The sequence below is a fragment of the Zonotrichia albicollis genome, chromosome 3 (assembly GCF_047830755.1).
Source record: "Zonotrichia albicollis isolate bZonAlb1 chromosome 3, bZonAlb1.hap1, whole genome shotgun sequence".
NCBI lineage: Eukaryota > Metazoa > Chordata > Aves > Passeriformes > Passerellidae > Zonotrichia > Zonotrichia albicollis.
Genome location: NC_133821.1, coordinates 23,593,165 through 23,617,849, shown reverse-complemented (window position 1 = coordinate 23,617,849; position 24,685 = coordinate 23,593,165). Strand labels below are relative to the sequence as shown.

General features: G+C 42.8%; 2 protein-coding genes across 7 annotated transcripts in view; both read right to left on the bottom strand.

Annotated features, from left to right (window-relative positions):
- The window catches only part of SOS1 (SOS Ras/Rac guanine nucleotide exchange factor 1), a 42,664-nt gene extending 34,518 nt beyond the window's left edge, over window positions 1-8,146 (bottom strand). The window contains exons 1-3 of one of the 2 annotated variants that reach the window (XM_074536928.1): window positions 7,758-7,869; window positions 6,393-6,822; window positions 3,848-5,065 (exon numbers count right to left, since the gene is read on the bottom strand). Coding sequence is in view for 1 of the 2 variants with exons in the window: in XM_074536927.1 (XP_074393028.1) it covers window positions 7,758-8,138 (381 nt within the window). In the remaining variant the exon portion in view is untranslated. Of the gene's footprint in view, window positions 1-3,847; window positions 5,066-6,392; window positions 6,823-7,757 lie in introns of both variants that reach the window. The other variant, XM_074536927.1, reaches the window with a different exon arrangement.
- Window positions 8,147-11,035: 2,889 nt separating this feature from the next.
- MAP4K3 (mitogen-activated protein kinase kinase kinase kinase 3) overlaps window positions 11,036-24,685 on the bottom strand; it is a 65,439-nt gene continuing 51,789 nt past the window's right edge. For all 5 annotated transcript variants that reach the window (XM_074536929.1, XM_074536930.1, XM_005489341.4 and 2 more), the window contains 8 exons: window positions 23,926-23,984; window positions 21,955-22,058; window positions 21,036-21,207; window positions 18,867-18,935; window positions 18,661-18,753; window positions 16,980-17,050; window positions 14,456-14,511; window positions 11,036-12,365 (listed from right to left, as the gene is read on the bottom strand). In XM_074536929.1, coding sequence (XP_074393030.1) covers window positions 12,278-12,365; window positions 14,456-14,511; window positions 16,980-17,050; window positions 18,661-18,753; window positions 18,867-18,935; window positions 21,036-21,207; window positions 21,955-22,058; window positions 23,926-23,984 — 712 coding nt within the window. In that variant the 3' untranslated portion in view covers window positions 11,036-12,277. The remainder of the gene's footprint in view (window positions 12,366-14,455; window positions 14,512-16,979; window positions 17,051-18,660; window positions 18,754-18,866; window positions 18,936-21,035; window positions 21,208-21,954; window positions 22,059-23,925; window positions 23,985-24,685) is intronic.

Below are 24,685 nucleotides of genomic sequence, written 5' to 3'. Positions count from 1 at the left end.
CGATGGCAAATATTATGCCAGAGCAAGCTGACTGCTGACTTTCGCAATGCATCTGTCAAGCCCCAATTTCATCATTTTACTGTTCCCCTGCACTCAACTCAAAATGCCTTCAGTTCTCTCAACCACTAACATGAGAGCCTAACAACTCTGAAGCAAAACCCAACATCCAAATGTTAGACCCATGTCTATATTCAAATAATGCTGCCATAATTACTTAATTTCACACCTGAGTCTTAATTCCTGTTTGCAGTTATAGCAAGAACTAAATGTTATGAAGTTCAAACACACAAGAGCCTCAAACAGAAATGCACCTGCCTGCTAAGGCACTCATTAGTCTGAAAGCTTCATGTCTGGGCACAGTCCTGGTGCTCACTTAACTGCTGCTGGGATTCAAATGCGCTGGATCACGCGTTTGGCTTCTTGCAGACTGCACACCCTGATTCAGCAGGTCTTAAAAAACACCTCCAGAAGTCACTGCTTTTTAAACTTAAAAGCAGTCTGGCAAAAATAGAACAGAAGAACTTCTCTCCATTTGCCTAGCTAACACAACTATTTTGATTATGCCAACAGTTTCACTTTTCCTAAGAACTTCACTATGCACAGCTAGAGTGTGTTTGTGGAGCTACATGAATAACAGCATGCCAGTCCCAAACATTATTTACAATTCAAACAATGGCACCTGAAATACTGTACCAGCTTGGAACACCTTAACACCAGAAATTACAGACTTGCCAAAGTGTTCTCTTAAAGAGCAGAGCTGAGTTGAGCTGTCTGGAAGATGCTGCCTTTAATGTGTGCTTTTCTTAAAGCAGAACTGAACAGATTTGTATTACAGTGTCCCTATATTATACTCCAGCACTCTGTATTTCAAGAAATGTTAAATTACCAAGTCAATTCAACAAAAATACTCTATAAATACAGAGCATGATGAACTGGAGTGATGAAGAGATTTTCTCCTTTACTTAGAAAACAGGCCAGACTTTAATCACCTCATTACAACTCCTTTGGTCTGTAATACACAGCCTACAAGAATAAGAACAAACAAACAAAAACACCACATCAGGCCATAACCTGAAACATTATCCACAGTCAGCCAAAACAGAGTCAACAATGATAACCTCCTCCGAGTTCAGGAGATAAAAGTTTCATATTCCCTAAGCATTTCTGTCTGGGGACAGTGACAACATCCTTCCCAAAGGCCACTGCCCAGCTCCACTTGAACAGAACATCCACCTTGGCAGAAGAAAACATCATGAGTTGCCAGTGGCTTGCCAACACAGCTTATCTATATTAAGTAGATGGTAAATAACCTTCATTGCTACGTGACAGTATCAGTTAGGGTTCAAAGTCATGCAAGTGAACAAAAGAAAACAACCAGACTAACAAGGAAAAGTACAGCATGGCTTGGTGCACAGTTATCACAGAAATGTGTAATTTCAGTATCTGCACCACTGTAGCACCCAAAGGCTCAGGCTGAGAGTGACAGAGTGCTATTTGAGGGTACTCAGTGCAAGTCCCAAGTCCATTATCTAAGACATGATGCAAGACTGGGTAAGATGCAAGATTTAGTAAAAGACAAGAAATGGGAACATCTGTTAGCATAAACCATCACATGATTAGTTTCAAAAAAAAAAAGAGAAGATCGAATTACCAGGGGTTTTCCATCTTTCTCATAAAGTCATCTCAGATTTTAAATTAAAAAACCTGGGCCACCCTGCCTTATCACCCTTGAAAAGGGGGAGTATGGCTAGAATCCCACCAGATCCTTCAATCCCACTTAGGAAAACACATGATAAAAACAGACTAACAACTTCTGAAGTGTTGTGATGTTTAGATCAGATTCTTATCTAAACATTTAACCTCTCCCATAAATAATGACAGAACCATTCCCTTCCCTCCTACACACTTATGATAGGGGAAATTACTAAAAAAGCAGTTTCAAAACTTTTAAAACAAGCTTCAAATCTTCAAAATACCCCATAAATTCCAAAGGGCAAATACAACCTACATCAGCTACAAATCCCTGCCACCATGGCTGCTTTCACTCAACTCATGTATTCACGTTTTTGAATATCCAATCTTCTCAATCTTTCCTGATTCTCCAAAGAGAAATGGCCAGAGTTTTCTTTATTTAAAGATAAGCAGAGCCAGCATTTTTTGAACAGCTTTTCAGGATTTGCTTAAGAACATCAGCAGAGACAAACAGTGCCTGCTTAAAAAAAAATAAATTATAACACCTAAAGAAAATTCTACAGTATGAACACGTGGCTTTTTTCCCCCTGCCTTTTTTTGTCCTCTTTCCTTAAAATCCACAAAAGCAAAGGATTCCTACTAGGAACAGCAAGACCTTAAAAATTAGGCAGCCATAAATCTAAACTGGCAGAAAAACTCAACGAAATCAACAACAAAGAAGGAAGTGATTAATGTATAGTACAACTATAGCTGATCTTTACTTAATAATCCATAGCAGCTTATTTTACATAAAGTCCTCTCAAACCATTTTTTTTCAAACTCTCCATAATAAATTAGAATATAAACATTCCACAAGCCTCACAGGGAGCAGTAGGGACTTTACACCAAACCCTGAGAAAGGTTTCATTTCAAGGACTGCAGATCTAACAGCTTCAGGTCAGACAGAGGCTTGGTCTCCCAACAGGTCCAAGACAGTAACTCCTGGGCTGGTCACAAGATGACCCAAACCCCAGCCCAGAGTGACAGTCAACAGCTTGTTCTGCACTAGAAAGAGGTGTTTGATAACAGACAAGGAAGCAAGACACAGTGAATTTCAAAATCTGAGTGATACATCCTCAGGAACAGCTTTCAGTTACCTCCTCCTCAGTGGCCATGAGTAAAAGCCTAACAGGTTGCTTGCAGCTGAAAAATTTCAATTCAGGATGAAAAATCCTGGCTCCAGAGACCTCTTAAAGCAACTTCACATTAATAAACACCAGCTTTATGTTCCCAAATCATCACTAACAATCAACACAATCAGGTTCACAGGTGCTCTGTTAAGTACAAAACACAGCAGGCAAATCCTGCAGCTTCAGGAAACAGTATCAGACCTGAGTCCATCAGGAGCAGCAGAAGTTCCAGCAGCTTCAGAAAGCAGCATAACAAAAGGAAACAATTCTAAAGGAAATAATTCTAAAGGTACATAACAAACTGAAATGAAAAATGAAGCATCAACTGCGGGTGACAAATAATTTTTTTTAACTGGGCAAGACTACCTCTGTACTGCAAGAAGTGACATTATAACCAAAAAACAACTCCTGCTAAAGAACAACTGCACTCCACTGCTGAGCAGGGGCTGTGCTGCCAGTCTGCCCTGCTGGCAGCTGAAGGGCTTGTCAAAAAGGCTCTAAAGGGAAAAAGCACTGAATTTACCACACCATACTGATCATGGAAGGAGCTCTGCAATGAGACAACATGCCAAACCACCCTCCCAAGCATTATCACAGAAGATAACACTTTACTGACTCTAAGTAGTTTTCTAAACTGAAAATTTTCTAAACCTTTGGAAATGGATTATTAGTAGAAATAATCCATTGTAGAAACAAATTTGGCAACAGAGGAGATAATTCTGGCAAAACTTTCTTCAATTCAGCATCTTTGAAAGCCTTCACTAATGCTGTACCTCTCATTTTCACTCAACACATCCTTTCTTTATTTTCCCTCAATGACTAAAAAACCACTGACAAGCTTACCACTAAACACTCCAGGACAAAGTATTTTATGTACACCTTGCATAGATGAGTGCTTTTATAGAGTCAGCACTCCTTAAAAAGCTTTTTCTTCTATTCTTGTACATCTCCGCTGATATTTGGTAACCCTGACCATGTTTTGTTACCTTGATCTATTAAAAATACAGGAAATTAAATCAAATACAAATGTCTTGGATGCACTCTTCAGCAACAATTCACTGAGGATGCAGGACTCAGATTTTTGCTAACATTTCTGCTGATGTCTCAAAAGGGCAGCAGTATTACACTGCTCCACTGAGCAGGTGAGAAAAGTCATGCAGTGAAGACTTGAGCTGCAGGAGGTTCTTGGTTTTATCCTCCACAGCCATCAGAAGAACAGAAGACCCAGAGTGACCAGAAATTAGGGAAGCTCAACATCTTGTGTGAAGCAATGCTAAGAGTGAGAAGTGCCATTGTGAGTAGCAAGTGGCAACCGGTTTGTGACCAATCTGAAGAGCCAGGTAATTAAAAATCAGGTAGAAATATCTTTGTCAACAGAACTCTGCAGTGACTGAAGCAGCTTTTCCCATGTCTCTAGATCCATGAGAGGTCCACATGACACATAGAGTCCCTGGAAGCAAATCCCTTCAGCTGCCAAGCCACACCAGTCCAATCATTCTGACCACAACAAATTCCAGCAGAACCCCTGGTTAATTGCTCAACTGATTCAAAACAACTCGAGGTATGCAAAGAGCAGAACATTCTTTAGTTTTTCTCCATGATCAGATGGCTTAAGGTATCCATCAGCAAGGATGACATTGTTCCTACTGCAAAACCAATGGATCAGGAACAAGTGCATCATACACGTGCAGAGGAATTCTGGCTCCATGAACAAGTTATACCCATGAGATGAAGTCATGAAGAATGATGTTCAAGAAAAACTATCCAAGAGGTTATGACCAGAATAAAGTGTGCAAATTCACTAGCAGAGGAACACCAGTGCTGGAAGAGGCATCACATGGCAGGTGTCACTCCTGAGTCTGTTTTCCAAGGTGCAATAAAAGCTGTGTCAAAGGTGTGTCTCTGTCTCCAGGTACCCGAGACCTCTGGTGTTTCAAATGTCTTGAATTCTTCATCTTCAGCATCTCCCAGCATCCCACCTTCTGTCTGTCCTTGCAATTACAATTTCAGACACCTGTTGTTATTCTTTCTTCCCTCCTTTTCTTGTACCTCATCACCATGATTACTGCCTTTCACCAGCAAATAAAGATCCCTGCAACACTCCTCTTCTGCAGCTTCAAAATAACTGTGACCAGGCAGAGAAGAATCTCAGTTGACATCATTTTCTTCCTAATTGAGTGCACTGGAGTCTATCTTGACAGCATCTGAAGAAGAATCAGAAGAAAAGGGATTACATTAAGATCTCAGTGGTACAAGAGCTGCTCTTTGCAAGTGCAGCTGTTCAAAGCAAATGCAGCTCTACTGCTAAGGTTCATGTCTAATGAAACACAAGGCATGGTCTCCTCTAAGAACTGCCTGATGTAGGAAGAGATTTATTCTTACTCTATATTCTTGGATAAAAAATAGAATCAAAATAATCCACTGGGAAAAAGAAAGCTATCTGCAATGATTCAACAGCACCCATTTTTAAAGAAAGCAATCCCGAGGCTGTAGTTTGAGCACTGCATTAGAAGCCAGCTCACAGTTACAAAAGGGCAATGGCATTTTAATGATTCAGTCCACGTGTGGCAGCTTTCCCTGAGAGCTGCAAACACTCCATCCTGGTGTATGTGCTCTTACAACCTTAGCTTAAATGCCACTCTCCTCAACGGACCTATTAATTCAACACAGGTCTCCACAAACTGTTAAGTCTAATTTCCAGCTGTGAAATCATCACAATTCTGCCTCTACAAGCACATGGTTTCAGGTGGAGTTCAGCTGCTGCCACTACCTGAGAATGAGTGTCAGGATCTGGTCAGCTAAGGGAGAAGTGAAGGAAAGGTTCTCCTCTAGCCACAATGGGACATCCGTGAGCTTCCAAAAATCTGGCTCTCCTGAGACGGCAATGCTCTGGCAATTCAGCAGAGTCACAAGGCACCAGCTGCCCTCCAGGACAGTCCTGCCCTTTGACCCCACCGGGAATTGCTGCCACCCTCTGCACTTCACCAGTGCCAGTGCTGGCCTGCAGGTGCAGCTCAGGGCTCCCCAAGGGGTCACTGACTGCAGTGCTGCACCTGCCTTGTGAGCCACGACAGGGGACTGAACACCTCAAGGCAAGGGGTGACAGGTTCACTACTTTAGGGGCCTTTATCAGGGCAAAACACCCTGCTCAAAACTATCTGTACCTCTGTCACATTAGGAAAATATACAATGTGGTTTGTCCATTAATGAAAAACACAGTAAGATAATAATTTAAAATTTTCGTCTGTCATTTAGTTTTGCTGTAACTCCAGGATCTGGCTCCTCAGTGAAGCTGGTGACAATCTGGACAGATTCTTTATTTCTGTCTTTACAAAAACAGCAGTAGGAAGCAGCCTGAGAGAAGGTAAGAAACAGGTGGTGATCTCAGGGAAAGCAGAGGTCAAAAGAGCCAACACCTGCCAGACAGTCACAAGTCTCAGTGTGAAGCCTTCAGAACTAACTCCACCTGCCTCCTGTCACCCCTGCACCCACAAAGAGAAACACAGCAGACAAAACCAAGACAAACTGTACCTTGCAGGGTCAGCTCATCATCCTTGGTAGCTTGTCCTCATTGGCCTTCTCCTCAGATTGCAGAATTCCTTTTCCCACTGTAGAATTCATCCAACTCCTTCAGGAAGCATCTTTAAAGCAGGGTGACTCCATGAATGGCTTGTCCACTAGGAAGAAATCTGGCACTTCAGATGTCACAAGTTATCCCGAAGTTTTAATGCTTGCTTGCTTTGAATCCTCACTCTGTGTACTCCAGTTGTCAGCACTGAGACTCTTTCCAAATCTGACAAACATTTGCTGCACCATGGAATAAACCATCCTCCAAAGGAACAAGCTCTCTGTGGCTGGGACCTTGGGTAGCTCCAGTTTCCAAACAGGCTTCAGTTGGATGGGTGTCCAAGTGCTCACAAGCACCACGAGTGTGGTTAGTGCTGAAGTTTCAAGGAAGCAACTATCCAGGGATAAGAAATTAAAGAAGAAATCTGTAGCACGTGCTACAGATGAGACAAGCAAAAAGACTTTCAAGAACTGGACAAAGCCACACAACGCTGGAGAGCTCAAAGAGCATGCCCAGAGAAGAGAGGCAGTACACTGCAAGGGGAAATCAGGAAGAAATACTGCATGGGTACAACTGCAGCACCCGAGAGCTCTCAAGCAGCCCAAGGAAGGAGCCTCTCAGGCAAAAGTTGCAGTTAATCACTGTAACCAAACAGCAACTCAGAAAGTGTTGCCGGGCAGGACTAAACCATGTGAAGTTCTGCAATCTGAAGCCAGCTCAGGTAACAGTGTCAGAAAACTTGTTTCTTAAGCCTCCTACTTTCTGGGTTCAGGATGGAAGAGGAGCCCTCACAATTTTTTCCTCTCTTCCGAATAAATTCTTTCCACACCACAGGCACAAGCCTCACCGTCCTGAGGGAGCAAGACTTGCTAGTTTGTCTTGATTAAGCCTTCTCAGCAAAAAGGTATTTAAACTACGAGAAGGTTAACTAAAAGCCATTAGACACGAACACTAATTAGCAAAAATTCTCTCAGGAGCTGCTCAAAACAATCCCCCCACTATTCCCAGTCGTGTCACCAAGGGAGACCGGCAGCAACCCGCGGCAGCACCACTCGCGTCCCTCCGGGCCGAGGGGGGACAGGACTCGGCGTCCATCACACGGCTTTTATCTGCACGGCTCCGTCTGTCAGAGCATCGCCCGGGGCGGCTGCCGGGCCCCTCGGCCCGGGGCACCCACCGCGGCAGCCGCCGAGCTGCGGGACGGCGCCCACCGACCCCCGGCAGCCCCGGAGCCGCTTCCGGAGCGCGGGGAGCCCCGCGGCCCGCCCGGCGCCCAGCCCGACCCCGCGGCCGGGCCCCCGGGGCGCGGGTACCCGGCCGCCCCTCACCTTCTTGAGGGCGGGCACCAGCAGCCCCCGCCACTTGGGCGCGTTCTCCTCGCTGAAGAACTCGTAGAGCAGCGCCTGCGCCTGCATGGTGCCGCCGGGGCGGGCCGGGCGGGCCGGGAGCCGCGCGGGAGGGCCGGCGGCGCTCAGCGGGAGCCCTGGCGCTCCCCCGCCGCCGGCGGGGGCGGCAGGCCCGCAGCGGCGGGGGGGGGCGGCGGCTGCCGCATTCCCCGCCCCGGCTCGCGGGGGAGGCCGCGGGGGCGGCGGGGGGGGCGCGCGACGGGACGGGGGTCGCGCGCGGGCCGCGAGGGGCGGGGTCGGAGCGCGAGCGCCGCCGCCTCCCCGGTCCCGTCCTCGCCCGCTCCGTCGGCGGCCGCGGCGCATGCGCGGAGCGGCGGCGCCCCGCGTCCCCCGCGCCTGCGCCCCGCCACGCGCGGCCGCGGCCTTCCTGGCGGAAGTGACTCCGGGGGCGGGCCGGCCGCGCGCCCCCCCTGCCGGCGGGAGGGCGAATGGGCGATCCTGGAACCGCTGGTGGTCGGGACGGGCGGGGATGGGTCGGTGTGGGACACACGGGGATGGATGGGGCTGGGATGCACGGGGATGAATCGGGCTGGGACACGCGGGGATGGATCAGTGTGGGACAAGTGGGGATGGATCGGTGTGGGATACATGGGGGTGGATCGGGCTGGGACACGCGGGGATGGATTGATGTGGGACACAGGGGGATGGATTCGGCTGAGACAAGAAATTGGACAAATATTCCAGAAGGCCTTGTGTGGATAGAGAAGGAGCTCTTGGACAAGCTCAGACACCAAAAGGAGGCCTATGGAGGGTGAGAGCAGGAGCTGAAGCCTGGCAGGAATACAGAGAGGTTGTCCCAGCAGCCAGGGATCAGGTTAGAGGAGGTAAAGCTCTGAGAGAATTAAACATGGCCAGGGACATCAAGGAGAAGAAGAAAAGCTTCTGCAGGTGTGTGGGTGATAAAAGGAACACTAGAAAAAATGAGGACCCTCTCTGGAAGGAAAGGGAAGATGTGATTACCTGAGACGTGGCAAAGGCTGAGGTGCTCAATGCCTTTTTCCCGTCTCCACCAGGATGTGCTCCAGCCACACTGCCCGAGCTGCAGAAGGGAAAGGCAGGGACTGGGGGACTGAAGAGTCACCTGCTGGAGAAGATCGGATTCAAGGCTATCCAAAGCACCTGAAGTTGCACAAGCCCATGGGACCTGATGAGATGTATCCACACATCCTAAAGGAACCGGTGTCTCTCTCCCCATACAAATTTCTACAGCTTCTTTTATACCACTCATAGATGACACAGGCCTTCCTGTATTAGGTGTGTTTCCTTGGAGGGAAGCAAGAGGTTTGGACACATTCCCTATTTTTACCAGCTATTTTCCCATGCAATCCTTCAAAAGCCAGCAGGGCTATTGCCAAAGCTGAACCCTGTGGAGTGTAAGGAATGTCCCCTGCCTGGGGGACACATCCATCCCCACCAGTGCTCACGGCATTGCTGGGCTCCCTCAGCCCCACTGCAAGCTCCCTGTGGAAAAGCTGCATGCAGCCAGCACTGCTTCACCTTGCACAGCCCTTGCTTTCAGTTCAGGGCTGTGGGATGCAGAATTTGAATCTGAACCCCCTCTTTTTTATGCCACCAGATCCAGTTTCTGACACAGGCAGGCAGCACTTCATGGAGAGATGGGCAAGAAAAAGATAAAAGCAGTGGTCATTGCCCTGTGATCCCAGCTTCCAGGAGCACTTGTGTAACACACACAGTGCCACTGCTTCCTTTGTTCCCTGCAAGAAGGCTCAGTTTGGGCCGAGGCCCACGCTCAGCCCCTGCATTGATCAGATTTGGCTGCCAGCCTGGTGATGCCTGATCCTGTGGTCACATCAACCCTCCTGCCTGCCAGCAGCTCCTTGCAGTTGAAGGAAGGAGGAGCGTGGAAGGGACCAGGAGGGGGAAAAGGGAAGCACAGAGGTGGTTGGAGGAGCTGTGTCCATCATCCATGGCAGAGGCCTTGCTGTAACCTCATTGTGCCTGTGATGGTTTCCTGGCTCTAACTGGGCTCCCAGCAGTCAGCCACACACTGATCCCAGTCCTACACCAGGATTCCAGTCATAAGCTCCTACCAGGCATGGCTCAGGAGAACTTTAGTTCAAGGCAGCTTCAGGTCTAGCAAAGGAGACCTTTTGATTTACCAGACACCCAGGCTCCTGGGCTCAGCTGTCAGCAGAGCAGGCAAGCAGCTTGAGATGTGGGAAAGGCACTTTTGTGGCACAAACCCCAAATCCTGCAACAGGACAATTCCTCAAAAAAAGCAGGAACTCTTCACTTCTTATCTTCAAGGCTGGAGAGCAGCATGGGAAAAACAAAGTTGTTCTGATTATACCAATAGACTGGAAACATGCCCTAGCACAATGCTCCCTTTTTCCCACGTGCTGCTGCTCTGTCCTCTATCTTTAGCCCTTCCAGCTGCATCCCTGCATGCATGCTCATACCAAAAATGCCCAAGCAGAGTAAAAACCAGTAGCCCTTAGCCTCTGGTGGCTATAATTCAGCAATGGCCTGGGGAACCTGGCCCCAGCTGCTGCAGGACCCCCCAGGAGGAAGCACATTCACAGCACATCAGCTGTAGTGCACTCTGCTAAATCTGAGTGACTTTCTGCACGTCCAAGTGAGGAACAGTCCACAGGAGACAGGATGGAAATTGCCCTTGGGGATTTCACAAGGGTGCTGTGAAACACACACAACTTCTCAGCTTTTCTGAGAATTCAGCTGCTCAGCAGTGAAGCTTGTGCCACGACCTCTTCCCCCACAGGGTGAGGTGACACTCAGGACAAGGAACAGCCATGATGGGGCAGCAGAAGCAGTGAGCTTGAGGCCCACAGGCAGAAAAATAAACCTGCTGAAAAAAAACCCCATCAGTTTTGCAAGTGGGACAGCAGGAAATGGAGGGAAGAAACCACACAAGGTGGAATTTGGAAAGACTTAGCTCAAGTCTACATGTCTAAATTTTGCCCAAAGGTCAAAAGGGTATTGATGCCAACCCAAACTGAGTGGAGCTCCAGCAACCTCTGCTCATACATTCAGAGACGCCCGGCTTCTGTGTTTGGCACAACCATTTAATAGCAGAATTGAAAACTCAGTATGTTCCATTTTAGTCTTATGTGGAAAATCAGTGCAGGTGATAATCTAATTGTACAACAACATGTTAAAAAAATTTATTTTACATTATATACATTAGGGAACATATTTCAAAGCATTACCCATCACAACAATAACGCAGGCCATAAATCACTTTTAATTTAGTTTGGTTTTAGTGTATATTATCACAATAAAATATAAAGAACATATACAAAAAAAGGAGTCAAATGTGTGCATTTTGCTTAAAACTTGGCATTTACACACTCCATTGGAAAATAGCAATCAAAAATACTTCTGATCAAAACTAAGTTCCCGTGATGCGTAGTAACCATTGTATTGTTTCAATGAGGTAGTAACTAAATTTTGGCCATGTATTAACATCCTAAAATCAAGAAAAGTGTGAAAATGGTTATAAGGCCAAAAAAAAAAAAAAGTCAAAATGGCAACATCTCTGAGCCATTTCCACAATGTGGAATGTTGCTCCTTTTCACTGTGATATGAAACTATTTAGTAAGACAAACAGTAATAACTACTTTTTATCATTGTATACACTAATAATTCAAACACCTATTGCAGAATTACAGCCAGGTACCACTAGTCTGGGAATGACACCCATCCATAAGGTATTGTTTTCAAGCATAGAGAAGTAATCATAAGGAAAGTTTTAATTAAATATAAAAATACAGGTGTTTAACTGGTTTGTTTCACAAAGGAATCTACCCAAAAAAAAAAAAAAAAAGAAGGAACTTTGAAGCCCAAGTCATATCCACAAAGTCACAGCTTACCTTTGTGACTAAATACATCACATCTCAATACATTGTGCAAACATGAACACCAGTGTGTTGTATTGAAATTAAAACAAGATTGTAATCTGATTACAGCCTTGGTTACAATTTCTAAAAGTTAATATTTATTTGTATTAGTAAATTACATATAATAAAATACAATAGTGTTGCTAAATGTACTATATTTGTTGCTAGAATCCCACTTTATAATAAACACATGAGACGTCCTTATAATAGTACCCCGATTTAATTTCTGCATCCTCAGTGACTTTTACATCTGTACAGGTAAGACACTTGTACTTAACAGGAGGACCTCTATCTACAGAAAGTCAGTGTAGGGCTTCAGCAAGAAGTTTCACTGAAAAATACTGCATATGTACAAAGATTACATAACAGTAAATTAAGCACTTCTGTGGTATCATAATGCTTCTGTGTCCATACCACAAACAATTCTCATCTTCCTCTCATGCCACAATAAATTATAAAGTAACTGAAGTGGGGTTACTGCAGCTTTTGTGCAATTCCAGCCAGTCACGAGTGCTGCTGCAGCAGGAGTGTTCTCCTCACAGTGAGCTGTGCCACGTGCTGCTCTCAGTAGCTGTTCTCATGCCCTGCCAGGATGTACAAATTGCTGTTGGCTGTCGGGTTGTCCGTCGGCCTGCTCTCCAGCACCACCACCCTAACATGGAAATTTAAAAAGCCACAGTGTCAAGTGTCCTTCATTTAAAAACAACCCCGGGTTTAATTCAATATTCTTTCCTAGGATCCATCTGATTGGTTGTTATTTCTCTTTCCCTGGATGCCTTTAGTCCAAAAGCCCCTCAAACCAATGCCAATCTCTAAGCAAGCTCCCAGTCTTATCCAGACAAGGTCTCCAAGGATCTCCCAGAGCCTCTCTGGGCTCCTGCTACAGTGTTGAACCATCCTCACCAACCATGTTTATCCCTTTTATGCAGCTGGAAATTCCCTTGCTGCAATGTATCCTGTTGCCTCTCATCCTTTTAGTGGGGGTCCATCACTCCCCTACTGGGCTTGTGCTTTCCTGGAGCTTTGCAAAGTGAACCCATTCATCAGGCTCCAATTCTGAAAGCTGTTTTCCTGCTTGATTCTTGCCACAGGAATCACAGATGAACAAAGCTGATTGTTCTGTGAGCACCTCTAGTTAATCTCTGAGCCTGTGTAACCTAATGCACAGAAACTTCTCCAGCTCTGAAAACTGTAGGGACAAAAATTTGCAGGCAAAGAGAATCCTCACGGAAAGGACTACTATGTGAAGAGTCTTTACTCTTACTTTTTCTGGCCACCCACTTTTGGCCATCCCTGGACACAAGAGACTGGGTTACATGGGCCTGCAACTGCAAAGATCATCAGGGGTGTCCTAGACCAGACCTTTCTCTTCAAAGAAGAGAAATTAGCCATCACAATTTTGTTTCACAAACTATTTAAATTTTTTTCATCAGGCAAGAACTGCTAACATTGCCAAACAGACCAAGACGTTCATGATAGACTTCTCCTCCACAAGCACCCTGAAGTGAAGGCAGATTTTTTGTGGGAAACTCAAATCCCTCTTGTGGAATTAGACATGGAAGTCTGCTTGCTGCAAAACTAAAAAACCTGAAAAAACCCTGACCTCTACTCAATGTGCTCCACAAAGGGAATGACACCTTGTGCAATGAAGCAATTCTCTGCCCGTGAGGAGAAAGCAACACATAAGCTTTTATTAGACTGCCTTCAGGGCTTTTGCTTCTCAGAACACCAGCTCCTATGAGCTGCCTAGGACAGGACTCCTGTTACTGGGAAAAGGCTTCACACTCAACACAAAACAGAACAGAGCTTCAAGGAAAAGTATATATGAAGAAACTGGAATTAATGTTTGCTGCAGAGTAAACTCTTTAAACATTATCTTAGACCTGAAAACTATCACAGCAAGCCAGAAATAGATGGGAGCACATTTGGGGAAGAGGACATTCTTACAAGGCAATTTTTTGCAATGTCATTCTAAGATTCCACATGGGTTTACTGCAAGCAGCGTAAACAGAGGCAATTCTCAAAAGAAAAGTTAAAGCCTATCTTTGCAGTTCTTGTGAATTCATTGCTGGTGAAACTGTCAGATCAGCATGCACTCCCCTGAAGACAAAACAGCTGCTGCTTCTGTGGCTCTTACAGAAGTACAAAGTTCAACACCAGGGCAGAGAAAGTTAAGGAAGTCAGTGACACTCCTAAAACAGCACTTGGGTCACACAGACAGGTCCCAAAAGCAGATGCCACAGAACAGCTACACCAGGAGCTATCAAGAGCTCCTACAAGACCTGAACTGTCATGTTGGGAGAAGAACTGGTAAATTTCCTTTCTGGGGTGAAAGTGAGATATTTAAATTTTTAAGTATTTTTTACACACTTATCTTGAGAAGCAGATTTTGATGAGCTACTGCTGCAGAACATCTGAAAGTAAAGATTTCACCAAGCTAAACAAAAGAATTACAATACAAAACTGAAAACACTCCTGGAAATTGTGACTGCAGCCAAAGAAAAGCTTCTTGCCTGGCTGAGCACTTCTGGAAGTTCACAAACACTTTCAAAGGTTTTTACTTTTTTAAATTTAAGAAAGAGAAAAGTAAAAGTGAAGAACTGGAAGGGAGACATGTGTACAAAGGAATGTCTAAGATGACTAAAAAAGAATTTGCAAGAAACATGCAAAATAACTTTTACAAGGTAGGAGAACACATATTATTCATTTATTTTAGTGTGCCCTGTTTACTTCTCATCTTACCTGTCAGAACCCAGAAGCCTGAATATCCTTGTATTATCAGAAATTTCTTGTGTGATCTAGACAATAAAAAGAAATATTTACATGTTAAGAGCACAAGTGTTTTCATTTTGTATTTAACATTAGTCAAGAGAAAAGAATTGACTGTGACTGATGTTAACAAATGACTACCAATTAAAATCCAATAGAGATTATAATGCAACTGTCACTTTTAACTAAGATATAAAAGTTTTCTGTAATTCCCCTCACATTACACAAATTCCTCTGGTAGCCACTGCAAGCAGAACAGCAGGGCTCAGCTCAGTACTTGAGTTACCAGTGTCATTATAGAGTGTATATCCAAAAATGGGTCAGGCAAATCACACATAAAATACATTTTGTTGAAATGCTGAATTATAGTAAGAATGCATTAAGGTCACATTCTGAAAACCTTAGCAGAGAAGCAATCTAATTGGTGATACTTAGGCCCACTGCAAAAAGAAAACTTCATCTTCTGACATTTCAGATGAGTGCAACAGACCCAACAGAAAGGTCTGTTCTGTTGTCACTGTCCTTGTGTGATACACCTTTATGATCATAGGAATATCAAAGCACCCAGAAAATCACCCTGTTCATTAATGAAGTCAACCAAAGCCTGGTGCATACTCCAAAGGGTATTTAGTCACTTTGTGATCAGGCAGCGCTGTTTACAAAGCTCCTTTTCTACACAGCCGGATTTCACACTCTTGAGGAAAGTAGACATACTTATCTCCTTCCCAGACCCTAGTAATGTTAGTTGACCTACTGAATTCCCTTCTGGTGCAGAGAACTTGCAAGAGAATTTTAATTCACAGCAATGATATCCTTCACTTTTCCAAGAAAATTAATTTCTACTTTCTGTGAAGCTAAGGCTCTACAATCTTTGCCCAAATTTTGAACTTCTTGTGTCAGAATTCACAGTTCCCTCTTTCATTTTTCACACTTGATCAAACCACGGCAGAAGGTCACAGCTGTGCAAGGAAATAACTTTGCAAGCAGGTCAAGTCATCCCCAATTGGGCCAACTGTATTAGAATAGGGAGTCTGAACTAATGATGTCCTCAAAGAAAGAAATGCTGCAAGTTAAGTCAGTCAGCTTTTTGCCCCATGCTGAGGGACAACAACTTCCTACTTACTATGTAGCACAAAATTTCCTCCAAAGTAACAAATATGGTCAAGATCTGAGCCTGGCATTGAAGGCTTTCTATATTACAGCAGAAAATGCATTTCTTTCTTTTAGCTGCAGCTAGTGGGACAGCTAGTAGAGATAAGGAATTTTAAAAGGCCCAAAAGCTTACCCTAGATGTGTTCTACAGAAAAAAAGTTCTAGGTGGCTTGCTTTTCTGTCAACAGCCCAGTTCTGCTTTCAGTTCTTTATTTAGGTTCTGGCTTTGGCTTGACAGCAACAAAGCAAGCCAGTGTCCCTGACATAAACAACAAAATGCATCCATTTGGGCTGCAGCACACTGGGACATGGCCTCTCCCAGCTGGAGCAGAGCCACTGAGTGCTCCCCCAATGGGTAGAGCAATGCACAAATGCCACAATAAACATCTTGACCTTGGAAATGAGAAGCAGTCTGACTCCAGCCTTTGGTTCACACAGAGCAAGCTCACTGTTAGCACAGACTGGGTCAGCTGAGGCTTTGTGCAATTCAATGTAGTGCTGGAACAATGTGGGATATCTAAGCTTGGTGTGGTGTGACTGTATGTGTACCTTAAAATACAATTAGTTATAATGAGCTCGATTTCTCAGCCAATGAAACACTGATGGAACAACTGGTAATATTTGCAAATATTTATTAATAACCAAATTAATTAAATTCCTACAAAGTACAGCATTTTCACTAACAAGTGCACAATGATTGCAGCAACGAAAAAAAAAACTATTGTGGAAGGTAGTTATAATGGTTTAACTCTGTCTAAAAATCACATCAAATGGGCTAAAAAAGTGACTACAAGGAGATTTTAGGAAAAAAACCAACCCAACCATGTTTAGGTCTATCTGGTATTTTTCTACTGAAGATGGAAAAATATTTCTTGTGAAAGGTGGGCTTCTTCAAAGTATTTGTAAGCCAAGAGAACATGGAATAGACTAAAAAACACCAGGCAACTCATTTGACACTGTGACAAAAAGTTGAAGTTTAGCAGTGGAACCACTGGCAAAGCCCAGATTTTTGCATCCATATGTGAGAGCCTAAGGAACTGACAGTGGTCTTCAAAGCAATTTAAGGTGAATATTAATATCACCAAGAATTAGACTTGGATATTTTCTGTGGCATCCTGGCCTGGTCCCTTGTTTCTGCTTTGCTTGTCAGATGTGAGGGGGTTCTTGTACAGCTCCACCAATGCCTTAGAGCTTATGAAACAAGATTAGAATGAGAATCCAGCTCCTATGTCTAACCTAGGAAGTTACTGAAATGTTTCACTCTTTTTCAGACAACAGCATTGTGCATTTCTCCTCCATGTGGCTTACATTAGAGCCAGAATTTAAAGTAAAATGTAGTACTCACCTCATTTGATCTAAAGCTCCTTCCTTGCATGCCATGTTTCCAGAATGCTAACACACTGTCTTGTAGACAGACTGGTAAGAAAGAACACTGGCATCAGTTTTGAGGCACAAACTCTACCCTTGCTTTTAAGGCCAAAAGCACAAGACTATACTTTTGAAATCTGTACATGTATGTTCCATTGTATGACATCCACCCACTCAGACAGCAGAATGTCTCCCAGAAATCAGTGACCCTGCCTCAAAAGTAGCTGCATTTATATATTTATTTGTTTAATGAGCAGGGTTTAAAAACATTTCCACCTAACCAGAAAATATTTTAAATGTCTAGTCCTAAATGTGTAATTTTCTTTGAACAGGAAATCCCTTTAATACTTGCAGAAAATATATATGGAATTTTAACAGAAAAGTTCCAAGAGTGTCTTTGGAGACACTGCCAGAACAGTAAAGGCCACTGGAAGCTCATTTTGTGATAAGCAGGGTGAGGACCACAGTGCATGCAGAGGTTCCAGAGTGAGAAGTTTCCAGTACATTGAATCCTTCCTTGCCCCAATTCCCAACCATCAAGAGCCATAACAGTAATGTTTTCAGTGGCCACGTTTTCTCTTCCTCTTCTCTGTGGGAGGTTATCTTTGGACAATCTGAAACTTTTAAGTTTCTCCTCAGAAATAAACTCCCCGCAACTTCTGATGATTTTAGAACCCATTGCTCCTTCTCTTCTGCTGCTACCCTTCATGTGTGCACACATCCCTCCTACCCCTCTTTCAACAGCAGGTGGCGCAATCCAGGTATGTAATTACTGGACAATTGCCAAAATAATCTCTTCTTTCTGTTTCACAAATTTAACTTATTCAAATTCTACACACGGAAACAAAATGCATGCAGCCTGTGACATATCATATAATTTAGTCTTTGAGCTGCTTTATAAAAATGGACTGCACAAACACACATGCAAAATGAGTTAGGCATGGGTGATTCAGAGTTTATGTAGGTTGTGTTAAGGTATTCCCTTGGAGGCTAGAAGTCTTCATCATGCTTCCAAGATATTTAGCTTAATCTAAGAAGACTCCAGAATTATTACTCCATTCCAGTTGTTCCTAGGAAAGCACATGCTGAACCTTTCACTGAGTCTTCTCACACAAAATGAAATGAGTGAGGTAGTGCTCTAAATGCCAGACTAGACAGGCAGCATCCCTAATTCTTTATTGTAATATCGAACAAGTTAATAATAGAAAATCTCAAGTTGGAAGGGACTCATAAGGATCACTTAGATCATCATCCAGATGTTGCATGAGGTCTAACAGGCTTGGTCCTGCAACCACTTCTCTGGGGAGCTCAGTCTAGTGATCAATCACCCTCTGAGTGAAATGTATTCTCCTAATATCCAACCTGAATTTTCCATATGCAACTTCACATAAATTCCATGTCCTCACTGCTGGTCATGACCTTTGGCTGCCAGAGCACACTGCTGATTCATCTTCAGCTTGCTATCAATCCCAACCCCCAGATCTCTTTCTGCACAGCTGCTCTCCACCCTCTCATCCCCCAGTTTGTATGCATAACTGGGACTACCTATCCCAGAAGCAGAATCCACCACTTGCTCTTGTTAAATTTCATCCAGATGGTGATTGCCTAACTCTCTGACCTACAGGGATATTCAAGACTAATAATGAAACCCAGCTTACCTATTGATTCAATCTGAAAGTCAAATGTGAGCTCTGACGACAGTTTGCGGCTGGATTTTAACCTGCCTTGCAGATTCACTATTTTTATACAGCCTAGACAATAAACAAGGATATGTTAACCAAGCATTACCATCAATACAGAACATAATTTGAAGACAGACAGTATGCATGTATATGTGGGCATATTTAGTTGATATTAAACTTACAATCCAAACACACCAAAATGGTGTCTCTCTCCAGCTGTGTTACATGGACAACACTTGTCTCCGTAGTGTCTGTAAAAAAATGACAGCCTTAGTTCATAAAAGACATTAGCATGAAATTTGAAATTCAAGTTCTAGAGATTGAGACATTTTGATGGATTAGTGTGTTTTATCTACTTAAAATCATCATCTTACCAGTGACATTACTCTTCTCTTAGAGATGTATGTCCACTTATCCAACATGTTTGCTGTGACAGGAAAACTGAAGCTACAATACTGAAATATGAACTTTATTCAGCCTTTTCTGAGCCATGTCACAAAAGAAAACTGACATTTACATTGTTCTCCATTTATTCTCTCTTGGTACAATTGAATATTCTGTGCAAAAAGCCAGATATGTGACTGTCCGCACTATGCTGTTTCACTGCAATTTTCTTCTGTCTTTATTTCTAAATCCTGATAAGGACTTATATACTATTACTTAATTCTTGCTGCTATTTGCAGATTTTCCATCCCCAGATATTCCAAAAATAGGGGCTTATTTCCTTCTCCAAAACCTCAAAAGAAGGGCTTTTTTTTTTCTCTTCTAGGTTACAGCTGCAGCAGTCTCCATCACAGCAAATGGGAATTTGACCCACAGGTGAGTAGTGGACATGTCAGCTCAAAAGGGAAGGGTAGTTTTGGTCCGTTTGTTTGTTAACATTACATACAAAGCAACTCTTACTAATTCAACAATACTGCCAGATTCTGTAGGGATGTTTCATATAGCCAAGAGAAACTCAAGAGAAACTCAATAAGTCTATCAGACATGAGAAAGTAGAGCACATCATGTAGAACACAAAAGCAGCTTCCAGTTAAAATTATGAAAAAAAAAAAAAAAACCAACTGTTTGCATCATTGCTGTCCTGCCAGCAGGGGACAGGAATAAGCTGATGCAACAAAAGGGTTTAAATTTGATCTACGAAAATAGGAGAAAATAACAACACAGACACAACGTAAGAACACACAAGTAATTTAATGAAATTGTAACCAAGTTTGGAAGGCATAATACAAAAAAAGAACAGAGAAGGGATTAGTACTTTTGTATTTATGCACCAGTGCAGACAACATTAAGAGAGAAATGAGAACAGGACATTTCTCTTCAGGGTGCTTCCTTTATGGGCTGTGCTATAAATTCACACAGTTACAGGTAGGAAGGGATGAGAATAAAATGCTTTGTCTGAAGTAGTAACATGTGTTAATTGGCCATTCACTGCTCACTTTGTTATTCTAACTATGCTTTAAACTGTGTCAAAATCTGATGCACATTTCAGCAGCAGCAAGATCAGTGGGTCTCTTCCTGGAGGGAAATGTCCTTCCTAGTGAATTCCACAGTACACACTCATCTGGGCTCATGCACATGTGTATGCCAGCACAGAGCTATGAATAAATTCACCATGAACCAAAAAGGGATCTGTGACAGGCAAAATCAAAGCTATTTACTGTGCTGAACCTGCCAGCTATGACTAGCAATGGCTCCTTACTGCTCTAGGTTCAGGGGGCAACCCTGTAACTCTAAAAAAGTAATTCTTAGCACACTTCCATGAGAGAATTTCTGCTGTTGCTCAGATGGTGGCCATCTCACTGACAGTGCCCACACTGGTGATGGGCAGGCACTTGGTTTCCTGCTACCAGTGGTCCTAATCCTTTTTCCATAAACACCAGAAGAATGCTCTATCTCAGCAGGAGGTGACAACACCATTTTTAACCATAGTGACAAAGTAGGAGAGCCAAAATACATCTTCCAGAGATGTCAAAAGGAATTGCTCAGAACGCAATTGTACTAAAATCTATTAAATTAACAGAAGTCATGGTGCCAGGGTAGAGCACAAAGCAGCACAGGGAATAATAAAGTGCTGCCTAATTTATGGAAATGCAAGAAACCATAACTCCATCCTCTTATACCAAAAATCTCAAGGAATCCAATCAGTTCAACAAAGAGAAATATTAAAAAAAGAAGTGCATGTGCAAGCAGGTTCAACCAGACACTCCTTTAAGCAGACAACTTGCAATTATCACTCAGCCTTAATGATTTAACCATTTGCTTCCTTAGAGAAAGCCTGCCTTTTAATGCTTCAGCTATAACAGAAGAGCAAAGAACATTTTGGAATGCAATGACAACAGCACACAAACCTGTTTCTGTAAACCACGAAGAGGTAGAATTTGGGTTGACAGTCTCAAACTTCACCACCTGGTTGAAGTCTCTTCCTCTACTGACACCAACACAAACTAAAGGGAATTCCTGCTCAGGGACTACCAGCATTTCAAACAATCTCAGTGGACAAGGTACAGGAAAATCTATGTGCTAGATGAATAAGCAAAAATAGATATTAGAAGGCAAACAAATGTAGTCCGAGTTGCTATTAGGTATTCAAATTGCATGGTAAATTTTGTTACATACTTTGTAATGTTAGGTTTACTTCTTCAGATAACAGGTATTGGTAAACACAAAAGGCCTGAGTTAAGAAGCTTGGAGCATCTCATGCCAATTCAGTCAAAATAAAGTAGCATGTCTTTTATCATGTGTGTCCTCTGCAGCTGCCCACAGACAAGAGCGCTCATCACTCCTCTCCCTGGCTACTGAGCCTCTAAGCCTCCTCTTCCAGGCTAATTGAGTTATAGCAGCTGCCTTTTTATAAACATGAGCCCACCCTGGCTCTGTCTCTTCAGATGGTGTCAGACGGGGAGATAACAAGCATTTCTGGGCACGTCAGTGTCAAAAAACATAGAATAAATGATCACCTTCTCTCTACTACAGGAGCAAGACCACTGTTAACCCATGTCTCAGCCTGCTAGCCTCAGTTTTCTATTGTGCAACTGAAGGGCAATCTTCATAGAAAAAAGGGTTTGGTTCTCTAACTAAAGTGCACCCCAAAAACATGAACAATTATTTTGAGTCAGTTAATACATGACACATTTAAATAGTTATTTTCAACATAATATAACAGAAACCAAGAGAAAAGTCTAATAAATCAAGAAATGGCTAATACTTATTCTTAACAAGCCACTACAACATAATTAGAAGACAACATGAGAGTAATTGTAATTTTACCTTGATTAACATAAATTTTTGCATTGGTTCAACCCATTCTAGCAAAACAATGCTAGACTGTAGTGCTCCACAAAGGTACTTGTGGCCTGTGTAGGGATTTCTCACTGCCAAGAAAGGATAGAGAATATTAGTGTACTAAGCACGTGCAAATTATAAACAATTTCCAACTATGTAACAGCCCCTTTACTTTTGGAAAATACTCACCACCCCCACTCTAATTTTTTATATATTTAAAAAGTAGCTGATTGCATACACATTTGGAGTGCCTTGGGTCTCTTGTGTTGGTTTGCCTAAGCTATCTCAAAATCACCACAAGCAAGCTGTTAAATAATGGCTTTTTCTACAACACACAGTTACCCAGCAGGCAGTGAACAGCTCAGCTGCCTTTCAAGCACTGTCACAGCCAGTGTGAAATCCAGGAGCTCTGTAATTCTAATTAACAATTCTAGACCATCAGGAAATCCAGTTGAAACTGAGGAACAATAGAAAAGCAGGAAGTGTTGCTCTTTCATTGTCAGAACTCAATTAAAAACTGGCAGAGAACAATACAGTTGCAAAATTGGGCCCTGTGAAGTTTCACAACTTCAATTCTACAATACTGACAGAATTTCACTCCTTAAGCGCTGCCAACATTTCCTTTAAGACAAACAAGTGTTATTTTGCACTTTGTACAAATACATCTAAAGACCAGATTTTACTGTGCAGTAAAGTGACTGTGGGACATCAGGCAATAAACAACACAGTTTAGATAACAAGCTTCTACAATCCAGAACTATCACACAAGTGAAATATGCTCACACTACCTCATTGCCACAGAAACTCATCAGCAATCCCTTGGCACCTTAAGCATCAGTGCTTTATTTCATTAATCCAATTTCTCACTCAACATCAGCCTGACTGCAAAGTGCAGCAAATAACGCTTGGTGTGACCCTGAATAAGGCTGAACTCAGCAGCAGAAACCAAAAAACAATCACCAACACCTGTAATGTGCAGAAAGAAGACCAGAAGTTCTTGTCTTTTTCTGCCTCCTGTGGCACTCCTGCTGCCCCAAGGCCAAAAGCAGATTTATGTGCCAGCAGGAACGGAGGCTCAAGTCACAAAAAGTACAATCTTAGAGCCACCCTTGCTGTGTTCACAAATTATCACTCACACCTATCATGCACAAAGGGCTCCAGGCTTAGGAGGCTGAGCTATCTCTGAATATGAAGACTCCCCTCATAATATCAAGTACCACAGCACCCCTGTTAAATTCTGTGCCTGGCAGGACAGTAATCACAGAGTCACAAAGGAGCACACCACAAGGCTTCTTAATTTATGAACCTACAAACATAGGGACTTCCAAAATTAATTTTTCTGTCAGAAAGTCAGAGTATTTACATACTCTGACCCCTATCACTTCACCTCTGTCATCCCATGAGTGTTCCCTGCAGCATTCATTCATTAACAATTTCAGTGGTTTGGGGCTTTTTTTAACCTATCTGCCTCCCATTTAGAACATGTCTTAACACACAGCAGCTTTGAGAGACTGATAGCTGGCACATTATTAAACACATTATAAAGGCTTCAGAGACAACACTGTCCTCAAAGAATTAAAAATACTCCTTTGCTTTTTACCACCCAAATCGATAACTGAAACTTCTGCTAAGAATGCAAGTGGCTTAATCATGATGGCAACTTCCCTAAGTTTCTCCATCCAGGAAGATTAGGTTCTTCTTGAGAACTGGTTTGAATTTTGACATCACCCTGGTTCTCTGCATTTCTTGTAAATTCTCTCTAAAGAGCTAAATAGGAAAGTTTCTACTGCTTAAACCCAAGGACTAAGCTGAATGAGCTCACCATCTGCAAACACACAGCTTCACAATAATGACAAAAGTCTCTTCTCCCTTTACCATCTACACTTGACTCAATAATCTTAATATTGCCATCATTTGCGCTGCCCCTTCCCATTTATTCTCCAGACCTTTACTTACCAACACAACACTTTTGACACCATTTAGTGTCAGGAATTTTTGTAGATACTGCAAACTTCCTACAAAAGATAAACACAAAATTACTGATTGACTAAAACAACCGAGTGAATTTTCTTTTTAGACATACACTGATAGAAAAACATCTGCCACACAAAAAAATTTAAAAAATACAAGTTTGTATACTTGTTGTGAAAGCATGGAAACAATAATGTGAAAATTTATCAGATAAGCCAAAATGTTATTTGCTGGTAGCAGGACTCAGAGTTTCTACATGCATCAGAAGACAAGAGGCATTATTGAGACTGGCCACAGTACTCTTAACAATAAAAATAAGTAATCTGATGCTGTAGAAAAGATGGGAATAAACAGATTGATAGACAGATGCTGCACTCAAAGCTATGAATTGAGAAAACAGTTGTGTAACATTTCAAATGGAACAATCCAGAAGTGACTGATAATGCAAAAGGACTGAACAGCATGAAAACTGAGTACTGGCCACAAATTTTTGTTGGAACAAGTCATGGGAGGTTTGAAAGGAACTGCTCAAGGACACTCCAGGGAAAGAAGCTGGAAAGGAGACTTATCCCAGACATATTTTCTGCTACTGAATGTCTGCCTACCAAGTATCATAAATTGAGGTTAGAACATTTTGCAAATGAATATACAAACCTCACAAACTACTTCAAATCCAATTTTGCTTTGTCTTTTCTCTACCAAAACCTCTGCTTTTTCCATTTTACATGTAGCACTCATCATCACA